General features: G+C 40.2%; 1 protein-coding gene across 3 annotated transcripts in view; it reads right to left on the reverse strand.

Moving 5' to 3' along the window:
• The window catches only part of LOC113161994 (protein sidekick-1), a 209043-nt gene that overhangs the window by 56155 nt on the left and 137883 nt on the right, over positions 1 to 15005 (reverse strand). For all 3 annotated transcript variants that reach the window (XM_026359906.2, XM_026359905.2, XM_026359908.2), the window contains 8 exons: positions 13882 to 14076; positions 12606 to 12722; positions 12277 to 12444; positions 11516 to 11618; positions 11251 to 11424; positions 8041 to 8177; positions 6664 to 6811; positions 904 to 1044 (listed from right to left, as the gene is read on the reverse strand). In XM_026359906.2, coding sequence (XP_026215691.1) covers positions 904 to 1044; positions 6664 to 6811; positions 8041 to 8177; positions 11251 to 11424; positions 11516 to 11618; positions 12277 to 12444; positions 12606 to 12722; positions 13882 to 14076 — 1183 coding nt within the window. The remainder of the gene's footprint in view (positions 1 to 903; positions 1045 to 6663; positions 6812 to 8040; positions 8178 to 11250; positions 11425 to 11515; positions 11619 to 12276; positions 12445 to 12605; positions 12723 to 13881; positions 14077 to 15005) is intronic.

A 15005-nucleotide genomic window follows, 5' to 3' on the forward strand; every position in this document is an offset into this window, starting at 1 on the left:
ATCACTGATAACATCGATCACTGATAAACATCGATCTCTGATAAACATCGATCACTAATAAACATCGATCACTGATAAACATCGATCTCTGATAAGCTTTGTGAGGCTGTGTAAGACAGGTTCTTGGTATGTTAATATCTGAAATGTTGGTTTTGTGTTCTCCTTTTGGCAGCTCTATAAAATAATGTAGCTCCAGGAAGAGAATCGGATCTTTGTTTACAACACTGTCATATGATTTCTATAGAACTCAAATTCTCTTTTCTCTTTTTGCTAGTTAATTTGGTCGTCCACATTCACACAAAGATTAAACACATTTGAAATCAACTTGTTGAAATCACTGACAAGCTTCTTGTATTTTACACACATGTCCAAGCTCCTTAGCGTAATCTTACTGTTGCTGTCTAGTTTCGTGCTTGTGCATTAATTTAAGAACCCCACACAAACATCACAGTTGTCTATTTATAGACTTCAACTTCACAGCTTCAAGCAATTAATATCAAGAATTTTGAGTGGCCAAGGTATGAAGGTACTGTATGAAGTAATGTAATGATTCTGCTGAGCAGGGGAAGAAATTTACATCACGTCAGAGATGTTTGATTTGAGGCCTGCTTTTCACCTCTGAGGTCAATTTAACGCTGAGGTAAACATGACCAACAGCAAACTGTCCTGACTAAATGTTTGCCTTTAATAGAATATAATACAAAATGAGGAAACTATCTTAGATTATTAGTTGAGTGGCAAAGTTCAATTTGATGTAACATTCTGCTGAAGTATAAACTGCTCCAGAAAAAGAGCTATGCAAATGTAGTTTTTAACCCACAACTAGCATCAAATTATTCATCAATATTAATATATAATAAAATAATGTCAAGACATAAAGAGAAATACTGAATCTATAATTACCTGAGTACATATCCTCGGAGTACTCCGTTGAGCTGCGGTTCTGGTGGAGGCTGCCACTGGACCATGATGGACTGGTTTGTCCGCCCACTGGCTACAATATTCTTCGGAGGAGCGCTGGGTGCCTCCTCCCTCAGCATTAATCTAACACACACACATAGACAGAAAGAAGGACAAGGCGGGTGAGAGATGAATGATGCTGATTAGGTTTATTGGGTGTCTTATAATCTGTATAGCTGAAGAAGAGTATGCACAAACTTTGTCTCTTTCACTAGTTGCCCAACACATTACATCAATTTGGACAGGAAAAGCATATTAGGTATCCAGGCTAAAAAGAAACTTAATGTTGATTCTCTTTCAGAAGTATTCATCTTGTCTTGTCTGGGGGTCAGACTGTCTACAAACAAATTATCATGTTTGTTGCAGAAGAGACGCGGGACAGAGACACAACTTATTACAGAGCATCATCTCACAGCTTAAGCAGCGCTGATGAATTCTTATTGAATTCTGTGCTCATCTCTCGCATCCCTCGTTCTCTTGGTGCGTCTTGCAATTTCATGTAATACATTTGTTTTTCATCTCTGGCTATATTGCTCATTTATTTCAAACAAACCACTGCTGCTGCTGATAGAAACGTTTAACGCATCACTTCCAGTGCGTCAGAAGATTTCTCCTGGGAATGATCAAGCTGACATTATGCGTTTAAAACAATAATTAAAACCAACAAACAAACATAAGAGTGTTCACAAACTGGGATGGGTTGGTTCGCTTTTGAGCTTATTTCACTGGAAGCTTATTGTTCACTCTTGGTTTGATTCCTCCTCTTTTAACATGTGTTTTTTCTACTTTATGTTTCACTTATTCTCCAGTAATTGTTGTCTGTGCAGTTTCTATTTCAACCTCAACCTTCCTGTAATATTCCCAGCAGAGCAGCTACACAGTGTGACAGCAACAGATAGTTAAATCACTATTAGTAGAGAATGAGCTAAGAGCCTGTCTTTTTATTTCCTGTGGGACAGTATGATCCCTCACTCTCTCTGCCCTCTTCCTCCCTCTTCTGTCTCTCTGAAACTTTTTCCCATCTTTTTGTTTGACATTTTGAACTGCATCTCAATTTTTTCTCCCCCATCTGCAAACTTTCACCTTTCATCCATCGTGTCCTTTGGCCTCAATTATTTCATCTTTCTATCTTTCACTCATCTCTTCTTTCTCTCCTCCTCTACTCTGGAGCACCTCCTCCCATCGCAGTCCCAGCCGTGATTAAGGCTCCCTGCCCTTTCATAGTGGGTAAAGCACACAGGCTGAGCTGGTCAGCCTCTGGCTTTACTGTAAGCAGCTCAGCTAACGTAATCAGAACCATATTTGCTCACACACGCACACACATATGAACACACCAAACAAATTTCTCCCAGCTTAAGACAGACTTGTACATCCGATGGTCTTTTCGCTTCCATGGATTATGTCTGGAGATTTACATTACCTTGTCCCCCCAGCCCCCTTTGCTTCCCCTCTGCTCCACATCTCTCTCTGAATGATTCTCTATAAGCCACTGAGCCATTAACTGTGTTATAGCTCTCTGTATTTGTGTCTGAATCTGTATGTGCATATCTATACAGTATGTGTGTGTTTGTGTGAAGGCAGGGGTGGGAAAGCTGTTAGCTATACAGTTGCACAGACGGATATATGGCACACGCCAGTGGTTTTACAGCTGTGCTTTACTTCCATTAGGTTAGGCACTGTCAGATAGCACCAGGTGCTGCGGGCACGCACGTGTACACACATACACACACATAGGCTAATGGGGCTTGTGTGAATAAGATGGGCATTAGTGTAGCCATCTGGAAATTGGATATATATAATCCTAAACTATGCCACTGCTTTTGACTCAAATTGATGATGCACATTAATGCACCTGCACAAACGCATGCTACACAAACACCCGTGCACCAATACAGTACTGAACACATGCGGCCATTCACTCAAAATGAAAAAACGCACAAATGCACACTGACACACTTTTACTCGACAGTAAAAACTCATTGTGAATTGTCTCAATTCCCACCCAACCATTTACAAGTAAATATTTCATACAGTGGGTTCAGGACGAGGACATCAGCTTCATACAGTAGATCAAATACACAAACCCCAACCTACCCACACATGCAACACTACACAAACACCCAAACACCTACAGCCATGTCAACACCCACACATAATGTATTACTGGAACCAAACACAACAAACACCCAGGCCATATCTTTGCCTGAACGCTGTGTGACACACTTTCATCTGTCCCTTGTTATTAAGTAAAACAGGACATTTTCTGGCAGGAATCTTCAGTGAAACGGAGTAAAAATGAGGGAGAGCATTTATTTTGCAGTGGGAATTAGTAAAAGTTTTTTCTGTGTCATTCTCCAAAGTTTAATGCCCACTGGCATTCTGACTAAATCCACATATGCACAAACTCTTACACTTAATGGCGTTACCAAGATGCTAAGTTTCCCTCTATTTAAACAGGAGAGTAACATTTAGGTCCAGTGACGAATTTAATGATAAATTAGCAGAGGGCAACAAGCAAGGAAGAAAAACCAGATGTGACATAATGGGGTACAACCAGCTGAACAGATGAGCTTATTTTCTAGTTTGACATTATAAGTCTTGTCTTTTTCTTTAAATGTTGTGATGTTTTGCTGGAGGCTAAAAGCTGCACAAATGGAGGAGGGTGACACACTAAAAAGAGACTCTGTCGGGGAAATAAAGAACTTTGTGCATATTCTCACAGTGAATCAAAAACAGCTGCGGCTTATGTTTGTCACTTCAATAAATGAACGTTATAAATTACATTTTTACCGTATACTAATAACGAAGCTTCAAAACAAATCAAATGTGACACCAGATGCTCTGTTGTTATTGTTGTAGTCTTGTGTGCACACCATTAAAAATTAAATTTTCATATAAAAATATTATAATAAAACAATATCACAAAATACTTTTTGTTTCTTATAATAGTGACTGATAGTAACACATTGTGCGCTATAGACATGAAGTAATGTGAGACACAGATGACATGGATCAAACCAAAAGATTCATCACGTTATCAGTCTGGCTAATTTAAAGCTGACAAAGGCATACACAAAATATGACTAATCAATGGAAGTAATTGTCAGTTAGGGTTAGGTTTATTTAATTTGGGTTTTTAACATTTATATGTCTGTGTAACCTAATTTGCATTGTTAGTATGTGAAGGATCAGTGAAGGGCCATGTAGGACCAAGCTGTAACTATTAGAAGCTATGAAGCAAATGTGGACACAGAAAGACTTTATTGTATTTCCTGACACATTTTCTGTATGTTTCTTGACAAAGACAAGACTGAGAAAGTTTAAGAAATAATGAGCTCTTCTTCATCTGGCAGAGCTTTTTTCAATGCAAGCCCTCTCTCAGCAATCATCTTGATGTTTCTGCTCTATTGTGTAAAGTTATTAAATCAATCACTATGTTGTATCCACCTTCAGTACAGTTAAACACATATATAATTCAAGCACCTGACAAATCTGTAAATCCTCAAATCTCCTTATAAAGCTAGAAAAGCATCATTTATTCAGTACCTTATGTGTCTATGACGTGAATAGAATAGAAATTGTTAAACTCTGATGTGTATCTGGATCTGACTAAACATCTGGAAGAAAAGACAGAAGGAAAACAAAGAGAATTGAGACAGATGCTTTAAAGTTCTGTTGATGCCTGGAGTTCAAGGCATTTATGCATAATCTGTCTTCTTAATCTGTCTTTCTTCTGTTAATGCTTCCTCTTTAAAAATGATAATGGTGTAAGTGTAAGTCGTGCATGAGTAACAGAGAGAGAGAAAGAGAGAAAGAGAGAAACTCCAGATGGTATAACTGGAGACTTTCTACCTTCTGAGTTAATGTTTTTCTTCACAGCCAGTCATGGGATCTTATTGGATGTCCATCTCTCAGGACATGTTGTCCTTGCACCACATTGACTGTGTGAATGAGCAATGAGAAGCAACAAAAGCAAAGCTGGGAATAAAAAAAGAAAAGAAAATGTAATGGTGTTATGATAAAGATCCTAATCAGGACGAGAACAAAATGAGAGAGTGCAGAAGCAGCTGGAAGTTCAAACTTTAATAAGGGCTTTTTGTCATCAATATTACAAGCTTCTTCTTCACTCTCTGTTCTGCTCCCTCACTCTGTCCACATTACTGCATTTTGTCATCTTTCTCATTTCGCGCCCCGAGATTCTGCAGGACATTTTGCTCTGCGTGTGCAACACACGTCTTTGCATCTGTGACTGGCCGTGTGTGTCTTCTTAAGGCAAATGTCCAGCAGATGAAAAGCAAACTATGTGTGGTTACCTGTGTGAAGACAATACTGAAATATTATACTGAGGAAGAGATGTAACCATCTGCTCTGATACACTAACTAGTGATGACTTGTCGGACTGCCAGTCTTTCATTTAAGCGGGATCAATCTAATCTATTCTCCAGGCACTCTAACAACCAACTTTGGACTGTGAACCAGGTAGCAGAATGGTCATTGAATACAGACAAAGCACTGATGCATGCAGAAGGAGAAGAGAGAAACGGGTAGCAGAGGAGTAATGACAGGCAAAAGCAGATGAAGATAAGTGAGAAAGACTTTGAATAAAAGGAGAATAGACGAGAGAAAGATTCGATTCAGAAAAAAAAGGATAACACAAAGTAGAAAACCTACAAGCTGAAGAGAAGTAAACTGAAAGGAGACCGTAATCGGAGGTGTGAATGTGTGATGGACATATTCACAGCTGCTGTTGGTGCTGAGAGTCTATTTGGCAGAACTACAACTGGCATCTGCCTGTGGTCAGTCTCTGACACAAAGCTGTGTTTTTGTGTGTCTACTTTACAATGCACTGACACATCTGGCATATTGTGTGCGAGTGGCAGAGATTTGGTGTATGTGTGTATTCGGGGCAAATTTGTTAAGAGGCCTGCCACACCTCCTCCAACCCGCTTTTACTCTATCCAGTTCCATCAGCGCTAGGGCATCATAATTACCCCTATTAGTGTTTTCTCTTGGGATAAACGTGCAAACACACATGCATGCAAACATAAAACATCTGCACAGAAATCTATTTACTTCTCCGGCCAAATCAGAGTCTCCCTTTTACACACAGTCGTTCACACAGTCACACTAAACAGTTAATTTCAGAATCTTTTGCTGCTTTTTTGACCATGAGCAATGGAAGGAGAAGAATGCACAAGTGTATACACACAAACACACAGACATATAAAGCAGGGATGTAATGCATATAAATTGCTCCTTGCAAAGTAAATGGATTTTAAACAAAAAGGCCTGTCTCTTCATCCTTGCCTTGTTAGAAGCCATCCCTGTTTCATCCCAATTCTGAAACCCATGTTCCTATTCATGCTCATACAGGAGTAACACACTGTCACAAACACACACTCACACACTTAAATACACAAATTAGAGCGTGTGGGGGTGCATACACTATGTCTTTCACTGGTAGAAAGGTTCCAGTTTATTCATTCCCAGTTTGTGTAAGGCAGTGTGACCAAGTCTATTACACAGAAAGGAGCAGGGGAAAAAAACTCAATTTCACACAAATCATAGCATGTTCTACATAAAAAATTGGTTTCATTGTGTGAAAATTGTGGTGTGGCATAAAAGTAATGTGAAGTGTGCGTGTGTGTCTGAGATGTGGCTCAAACATAGCTGTGTCTGTGAATGTGCATATCTTACTCTTACCTCTGAGTCTCCGCACTGTACTGACCCCTGCCCACTTGATTGACAGCACAAAGTCTGAACTGATAGGTCCTGGCAGGGGTGAGCCCGCCCACTGATACCTTGGTCACTGCAGGATCGACCTCTGATAGGTAGACCTTCCATGGAGAGTCTAGACAGAAGACACGGGGATTAGAAGCTGATCATATCTGGCTGCTGCAAGACAAACAGACACACAGGGACACTCAGGACCCATAAATTAAAAAGAAAGAGATAAAGGCAGCAAGAGGGGATGACAGAAAGGAAGGTTGAACAGGAGGGAATTATTACAGGAAAAAAGTACCACAGGATGGAAGAAAGAAAGTTTGGAGGGAAGAAGGGGGATTAACAAAGCACAGATGCTGCTGTTGATTGTTGCCAGCTTATTTTTCAGTCTTTCTGCTGATGATTCCCCAGACAGATGCACCATTATCATTACACAAGCCACATGTGTGTCTGTGCAAGTGAGAAGGATAGCATGTGTGCCATTTTAAGCGCGCCTGGCGAGTGTATTAGAGCCGCCGCCCGACGTGAAAATACTGTATTTATAGTGGGCCATTCTCTCTGAAACGCAATCTAAAACACTAATATATAACACGTAGACGGGCACCCTCACAGCGGGTAATCAGTGTGCACAAAACTCTCATCCATTACTCACTGTCTGGATTCAGTCTTCACTGAAATGGACATTTAGGCTCTCTGCATTCCTCGTCTTTCTCTTTATCTCTATCTGTTTTTGTCCCTCGCCACATTTTCTCTCATCTCTCTCATGATAATACACATTTTTTTTGCCATCATTATTTTGGCATATTTTTCTTGATGCTGGAGCATAGCTGTAAAAAATCCCCTGCTGTCTCTCTCTAAAAGTTATTGGAATGAACATTACTTAAAATGTCAACCTACATTAACACTTGACATTTGTCCATCAATTCAGCTACACTCACATGCCAAGCTTTTGGCTCTGCATGTAACGTTCACCTATCCATTCCATCTCCTTAGTTTCCAGCAGGTGTAGGAGCGACTCTGCAGCTTCTCCCTCCAATCTGTTTTTCCTTTCACTCTATTCCTCAATACTTCTCTCATTTGACAGAGAGCCAGCCTGCTGTTAAAACATCTGTGGCAGAGAGAGGGAAAGAGAATGAGAGGGGGTAAAGAAGCGGGGGGGAAATAAGGGTTTATTTATAGGGAACCTGGATGAACATTAACGCAGCGACACCATTCTCCATATGTCTGCCTCTTGTAAATGAGTGCGTGTCAGTGCCTGGTAGACAGCAAGTGAACAGCTGTTTGCCACTCAGGGACTATAAAGAATGTCCAGGGACAGACACACATGCATGCACACGCACTCACACGCATACATACTGTTCTCAGACAGCTCCAGCACGTAATAAAGAAGAGGGGAGTTCCCATCGAAGGGTCGCAGCCAGGACAGGAGGACAGAGCGGGAATCAGAGTCATTGAGACGGGCCGTTAGGGAGCGAGGGGAGTGTGGCAGCTCACTGAACACAAAAAAAGACAAGAAAACATCACATATATACTCTGATTTCACATTAGGTTATTTAATCAACTCTCTCAAAGAACAGTGGAACCTTTTGATAAATACCATTATTTGCTTGAGTTAGAGACTTAGAGAAGACTGTTACCACTCATGTCATGCCTGTAAACCAACTCAAACTAAGGCATTCAACAGATGAGGATGAATGAATGGTTACAGAGATGGTTGTGGGAAAAGTGGAAGTACTTTTCATTCATATATTAACCATATATCCATCTCTTCGTTTTTACACTTTGGTTTTGGTTTGGATTAAATAAATAAGATATCAGTCACTGGAAAGTTTTAGAGGTGCTGGAAGGCAGATCCTGTTCATCTTTAGACTGACCCAGGCTCTGTCCTTTTGTTTCCAGTCTTTTTGCTAAGCTAATGCAACTGACTCTTTACAGTTGCTTCATATTAACCGTGAAGTGTCATAAATGTACTCGTCTAACTTTCAGTAAGAAAGCGAATAAGCCTATTTCACAAAATGTTGAACAATTCTTTTAACATCTATGTCTAAACAAAAGAGCGTGACTAAACATGTAATTATGCATTTATGCATTTGTATCTCATAAACAAGTCTGTGACAAAGTGCCAAGAGTTTTCATTAGACAGATTTTTGCTGCCTGCATTTCTACTGCTGCTTTTCTATTAGACTTGTGTGATGGAATAACGTTGGCTCTGACGCCCAGGTTGGTTCTTGGGCCTGATCCAGGATCAGATCCAGCAGACAATATCTTTTAAATCTGGTTGTGGTTTACATATTTCTATTGTAATATCTGAATTCTGCACATGCTCTGCACCACTGTAAACATATCTCACCACATCTATTAAAAAATAATTCTCCAGACATTTGGTCTGGAGCAACAGTGCGGCACATATATTCGTGAAAGCAATAAAAAGTGTCCAGACATTTGATTATACCAGTTTTAGTGCATCATAACTCTCTTTAAAAACAGTTGGCTGCTAGCAACTGTCACTTTTCTCTATGTGAAAGGCAACAGGTGCAAGCAGAAATAACAAGGTATTAAAAGAGCGCATAAAACAACAAAATAAATATATTTACACTGTAAACAAGGAGAATGGTCACTTGTGCCAAAACTAGCTTCATTTGATATTCATAATCTGATCTAATCATGAATGTGTGAATATCTTGTTCAAGGGGTCTCTCTTAACAGGCTGCATGGTGTTGATAATTTCATCAGATGCTAAAGTGTTAAAATGTTTATTTTTGCTTGTGTATGTTTTACAGTTTAATATTAAAATAGATGTCAAGTCAGAAAAGAGGCAAACACCCAGACAGTGAGAGGAAGAGAGATGAATGAAGAGTAAGACATTATGTTGGAAGGGGAGGGAGAGCAGCACACAAAAAGAAGCAAGGCCAACAGAGAGGGAGCAGGGGGAAATGAGAATGATGTTTTCTTTTCTGAGCTGACATGATCGTATTAATTAATGGATGAGCTCAGAGAATGTTAGAGCAACTACCTTCACGCAGCCCACACAAAACACAGCCACACTCACGAACACATGGATGCGTCTTGCGGGAGTTGAACCAATAACCCGCTGGTAATTAGTCTGTCTCCTCAGCCGCCAGTGTCTGTTAGCCTCTATGACCCACTGATACTTAGCTAACGAGATTGTCAGTCACACACATGAACACACACATACATACATGTACGCACCCACACCCACAGTTGTACAGAAATCCCTACAGTCCCCACACGTTTTTGCACAGCAATAAACAGAGATCCACTCCCCACCTCTGAGTTGACATGTGTAACCTCTCATCTCTGTATAATTCAGAGGGATGTGGACTGATGTTCTTTCTTTCTCCTACCCTGCAACTGTATTAATATATCATAAGTGCCTTTTATAAATATATTATACAAGTTCCTATTAATAAATAAAGGCTACCTGATAGGCTTCTCTCACAGTGGCTGTAATGAGGATTTCTGGGTCAGAGAGTGGGATACACTTGAAATGTCTGTGTGGAATGTTTTTATCTGACAGTCAGGAATGCATGCTCATGCCAGACACACAATGTGACACCTTTGGGATTTGTTCAATCAAACCACATAAATGTACGCATACACACAAACACGCTGCATGTTTTACACTAAAAGACTAATACAGCTGTTATTTCACAAGTAGACATATACAGGGTAACTGAGCAGAGACGCTACTACTGTCTAATAATAACTCGCACAGACTGGCCACATTCTCACACCTTGCAGATTTATCGACATGTATTAGCTTTAGAGAGTGTCTCACCCCTGACAGAACAGGATTATTATTGGAAAGAAGCAATTATTTTATTAGGCAACTAATGAAATAGGCTGACAGTAATAGTTCTTTTATGTTTGGCATTGTGCCAAATTACCTATCCGCTGATTTTCCTGAATCATGTTCTGCATAGTCAATTCTATTTCTATTTTTTTTGTCTATGCTCAAGCCCAAAGCGTCCTCCCTGTCAATCATATCTGCAATCTGAATCAGCCAGATTGTCGGCTATGGACTGACAGCTCTCCTATTTGTTTGCTGTGCAAAATGCCAAAGTCATTGTTGTGTCTAATCATGAGGAAGAAAACTATTCCCTCTTTGTTTATTGGATTAATGCTTTTTCTATGTTACACCATTTGTGGTAATACAGTGTATATTGTAAATCTTTAAATACCATATATTATACAAACAAAAAAGTTAAATGACTCTTCTCTGCTGCTGAATTAAATGAGAAGGTTAATATTTATGATTGATAATACAGCTACAGCTAGCATCAGGTTAGCTTTGCTTGTCAGACTTTGTCAGATTTAGGGATAAAACTAAATGCAGTAGGCCAACAGACATGCCTGTTGGTGATAAATTACTTGACACAAACTGTTGAAAATTATCATGGATATAGGTGTTCAAACATTTTTTTGCATGTGGACGTAACTTAGCTTAGCACAAAGAAAGAAAACGAGGAAGCAGTCAGTTGGACTCTGTTGAGAGTTGATTAAATCTACCAGCATGTATACATCTGCATCATCCTTCCAACTTACATGACTTCAAGGCGTGCAGAGCGGGAATCGTTGCCAGCCTGTGATGTCACGGTGCAGGTGTAATCCCCAATATCACCTGACCATGTTTGACCAATAGTGAGAGAGCCCTGGCGCACAGAAACACGGCCCCCACTGGTTGGAAGTACTGGTACACCACCACGATCCCACTTGAAGCTGCAACAGAGAGACACATATAAGTACACTGTGCTGTGTGTATGTGGAGAAACGAGTGGAATCCATGAAAAAGAAATGGACCAGCAGGGACCTGATATTGACTCTAGGGTCATGTGTAGCATTGCAGTCCAGAATGGCAGTGGTTCCTTTGATAACACGCTGATCTGTTGGAGGTACAGAAATGACTGTGCGACCTGAGAAAAAAAGCAAGAGAGCCAGAGAAGTAGAGAAAAATAAAGAGGATGGGAAAACCAACAGGTGGAATAAATTGAGAGGCTGAAATTACGGTTATTTAGCATTCTTGTCTTACTTTTATGTGACATGGTCTTATTAAAAATGTGTACTGCACATTAAAATGTATGCTGCTCCAGAATAATGAGAAATTAATTACTTTACAGTTTAGCCCTAAAGCTACAGAAGCTAAATGACACAAAAGCCTGCTTCACAACATGCACACAAGCACACTCAACCTTATACTGTGGAAAATTACTTAGTCTCCCACATTATTGGTGCTTTGTAGTACTCAGGTGTTATTTCATAAGACTTAAAAAAATTATTGAAAAGAGTGCACTGGTGAATAATAAATGTGGTTGCAGTGTTGAGGCTATCTGTTATGTTCTTTTCTCAGGCATCATATATTTGGGATGTGACCAGGTTTTAAAGAGATGAGTATAGATTTTATATATCAATATACCCGAAATACAATGTTGTTTTGTAGCCTGGGCTAATGCCACTTGACAGCTACTGTTAAATTAGTGTTCCGTGTCTGTTTTTGTCTGTTTAGCAAATGTGCATTAAACCGTTTAATCATATTTTGTTTGTGTATATGGTGTACATGTATTTGTATCTTACTCCAGACAGTGAGTGCAGCGGTGGTGTTGATTGTTCCCTCTGAATTGGAGGCGATGCAGGTATAGTCTCCTGAATCCTGAAAGCTGACTGGTTGAATCTGCAAACCACCTGATTGCACCAGTGTAAACCTGGGAACCTGAACAGAGCCGCTGGCTAAGACCTGCAATCCTACAGAGAAAGAGAAAATAATAAAACAGCCTTGAGGTGAAGGAAAGTAATTGAGTCATTAAGCACATTTTTAATTACAAACACACCACATCAATGTGTGTCTGCGTCTTGTGTATGTTCAGTGTGTAATACAGTGTAATAGAGTGTGTGTGGTCTGGTACCTTTCCTCCAGGTAATGGCAGGTTTTGGAGCTCCGCTTGTCTGGCAGGTAAATAAGGCTGTGTTGCCATCGGTTACTGTTTGGTCGGATGGGGGGGATGCAAATGTGGGGGCCACACCTGAAAAACAAAGACAGCATGATAAGAATGATGACAAAGAGAAGGCTGCTGAGCACAGAATGGTGATGAAAAAAGGAGAAGCAAGAAACTTAATGGCAAAAAGAATGGAAAAAGAAAGGATGACAGTGTTGATCTAAAGACGAGTGCTTCCTCTGATCAATGGAGGATTTATTCATTACCTAGTGCTACGTGTGTGCGCATAAATGTGGAAGGTGGTGGTGCAGAAGCTCAGTGAGGACTTTTAATTATGATCAAATGCTCACTAAACAGAACATAACTCTACAGAGACGAATGTAACCATTAATGCAGATTTTCACGGACACATCTGCATGCCTCTGTTTCTGTTTGAGCTGTAACTGGCAGGTTACACTGTCACAACCTCTAAGCCCCAACACAGTAGGCGTGTGATTTTCAAATTAAAGTTAATGACCACTAACACTGTGCCGTTTCAGCAGCAATTGTCTGCATGCATGGTAGGTCAAATGTAGAGGTTAAAGTGGGACAATAAGAACAGTGGAGGTGAAACTGCCAGTCAATTAATCAGTTGATCGATCAACAGAAAAATAAGGAAATTAAGCTGCTTTTGAAGCAAAAATGTCAAAAATACCCTTCTTAATAGTTCTCAAAGGTTCTCCTACTTTTCTTTGTCTTAATAAATAATGAAAAAAAAAGAAATTTAAAACAACAACAAGAAATGTAATGACTTCACTTGGGTTTCAGAAAACTGTGATAGGTGTTTTTATTGAGAAAATTATCTGGGTACTAAACGATCATGAAAATAATTTAAGTTGCAGTCCTAAATGTCAATTTTAGTTGACATTTTGTTAAGTGAATTGCTTTTATGCAGATATGAAGCACTTGAGTTGTGACCGTGTATGAAAAGTGCTATATAAATAAAACTGACTTGACTTGACTTAATGAACAGGATAGCAGATACAAAGAAAGTGACACAGACAGAAGATATGAAAGACAGAAAGAGTGCAGTTGAGGAGTAAATTCAGATAAATGAGAAGAAAAGTTAAGGGAAAATGATAATGGCATCGAGAGAGAGATACAGACAAGGACTACATAAGTTGGTGCTGTTGATGTAGATACTGTACTGTATATCCTGGTACATAAACTAAACATATTTCATTGTGTATGTGTTAAACAAACTCACTGGAGACATGGAGCTGTGTGTGAGCCTGGGTCTCTCCTGCAGCGTTGCGAGCAATGCACTGGAATGTTCCTCCATCTCCAGGCTGCACCCTGCGCACCGTCAACCCGCTTGCTGTAGTGACCTTGTAGCGAGGGTTGGCCAGTTTGGAAAGAGGCACCGCGTCCTTATACCACTCTATCCTGGGCTGGGGCACGCCTACACATGTGCATGGGCATAAAAAAATACAGAATTTTTCAATTTCCTTAATAACAAGGCAGCTGACCTCACTGCTGAGCAAACTGCTCCAACTCCCACTAAAACAGCCACACACACTCAATCTTTCTTCTCTGTTATCCACTCTTTCCCTATAAATATGCATGCAGGCATAATGACTGCTAATAATATATTGATTGCAGGGTGTGGGTGGTAGGGTAAGGGTGGTGGAAGGGGCCAAAAACATTCTGAATAAAAGATTTGGCCAAGAGCAGCACACCGAATATCTCTACAGTATCAGCACCCACCTGTCCGACGGACATGCCAGATATGACAGGCAGGCGGCTCGTGCAATTACTCTAAACCCTCCATACCAGTACGTGTGTGTGTGTCTGTTTGAGGGAGGGAGAGATGAATTCCACACTTTTTCCCTCAATCTGTTGATGTCAAGCTTTCACAGACATGTGTGAAGTATTTTTCACCCCCTGCTTGTCTTGCTCACTCTGTCACTCTGCACTCTATCTGTCTTTTCTCCTTCCCTCATTCCTCCTCCCAGCCTCCATCCCTCTTTCTGTACCCTCAGGCCTCTGCTATTTAATTACACTGCCACTGTATCAGATTACTGAGGGGTAACATAAACTCACTCAGTGTGTGTGTGAGAGAGACGTGTTTGTTGCAGTTTTTAGTGCTGTGTCCACCTCTGCTCATATAAGTGTTTTTATGTAATCAATTTAAAAAGAAGAGTCATAAATAAGTGCAATTTTCAGACTGGGTCTTAGCCTGTTAATCTTCTCGTAAAGCCAAAAATACAGTGCCGCTGTTGAAGAAGCTTTCAAACTAACTCCTGCACACACTGAATGACACCAAAGCTCAGCGGGATGTGATTTGGACAGCCTTGGCACACACTGAGCAGCAGTTTCTTGTACAAAGAG

Source organism: Anabas testudineus, chromosome 1 (assembly GCF_900324465.2).
Source record: "Anabas testudineus chromosome 1, fAnaTes1.2, whole genome shotgun sequence".
Lineage (NCBI taxonomy): Eukaryota > Metazoa > Chordata > Actinopteri > Anabantiformes > Anabantidae > Anabas > Anabas testudineus.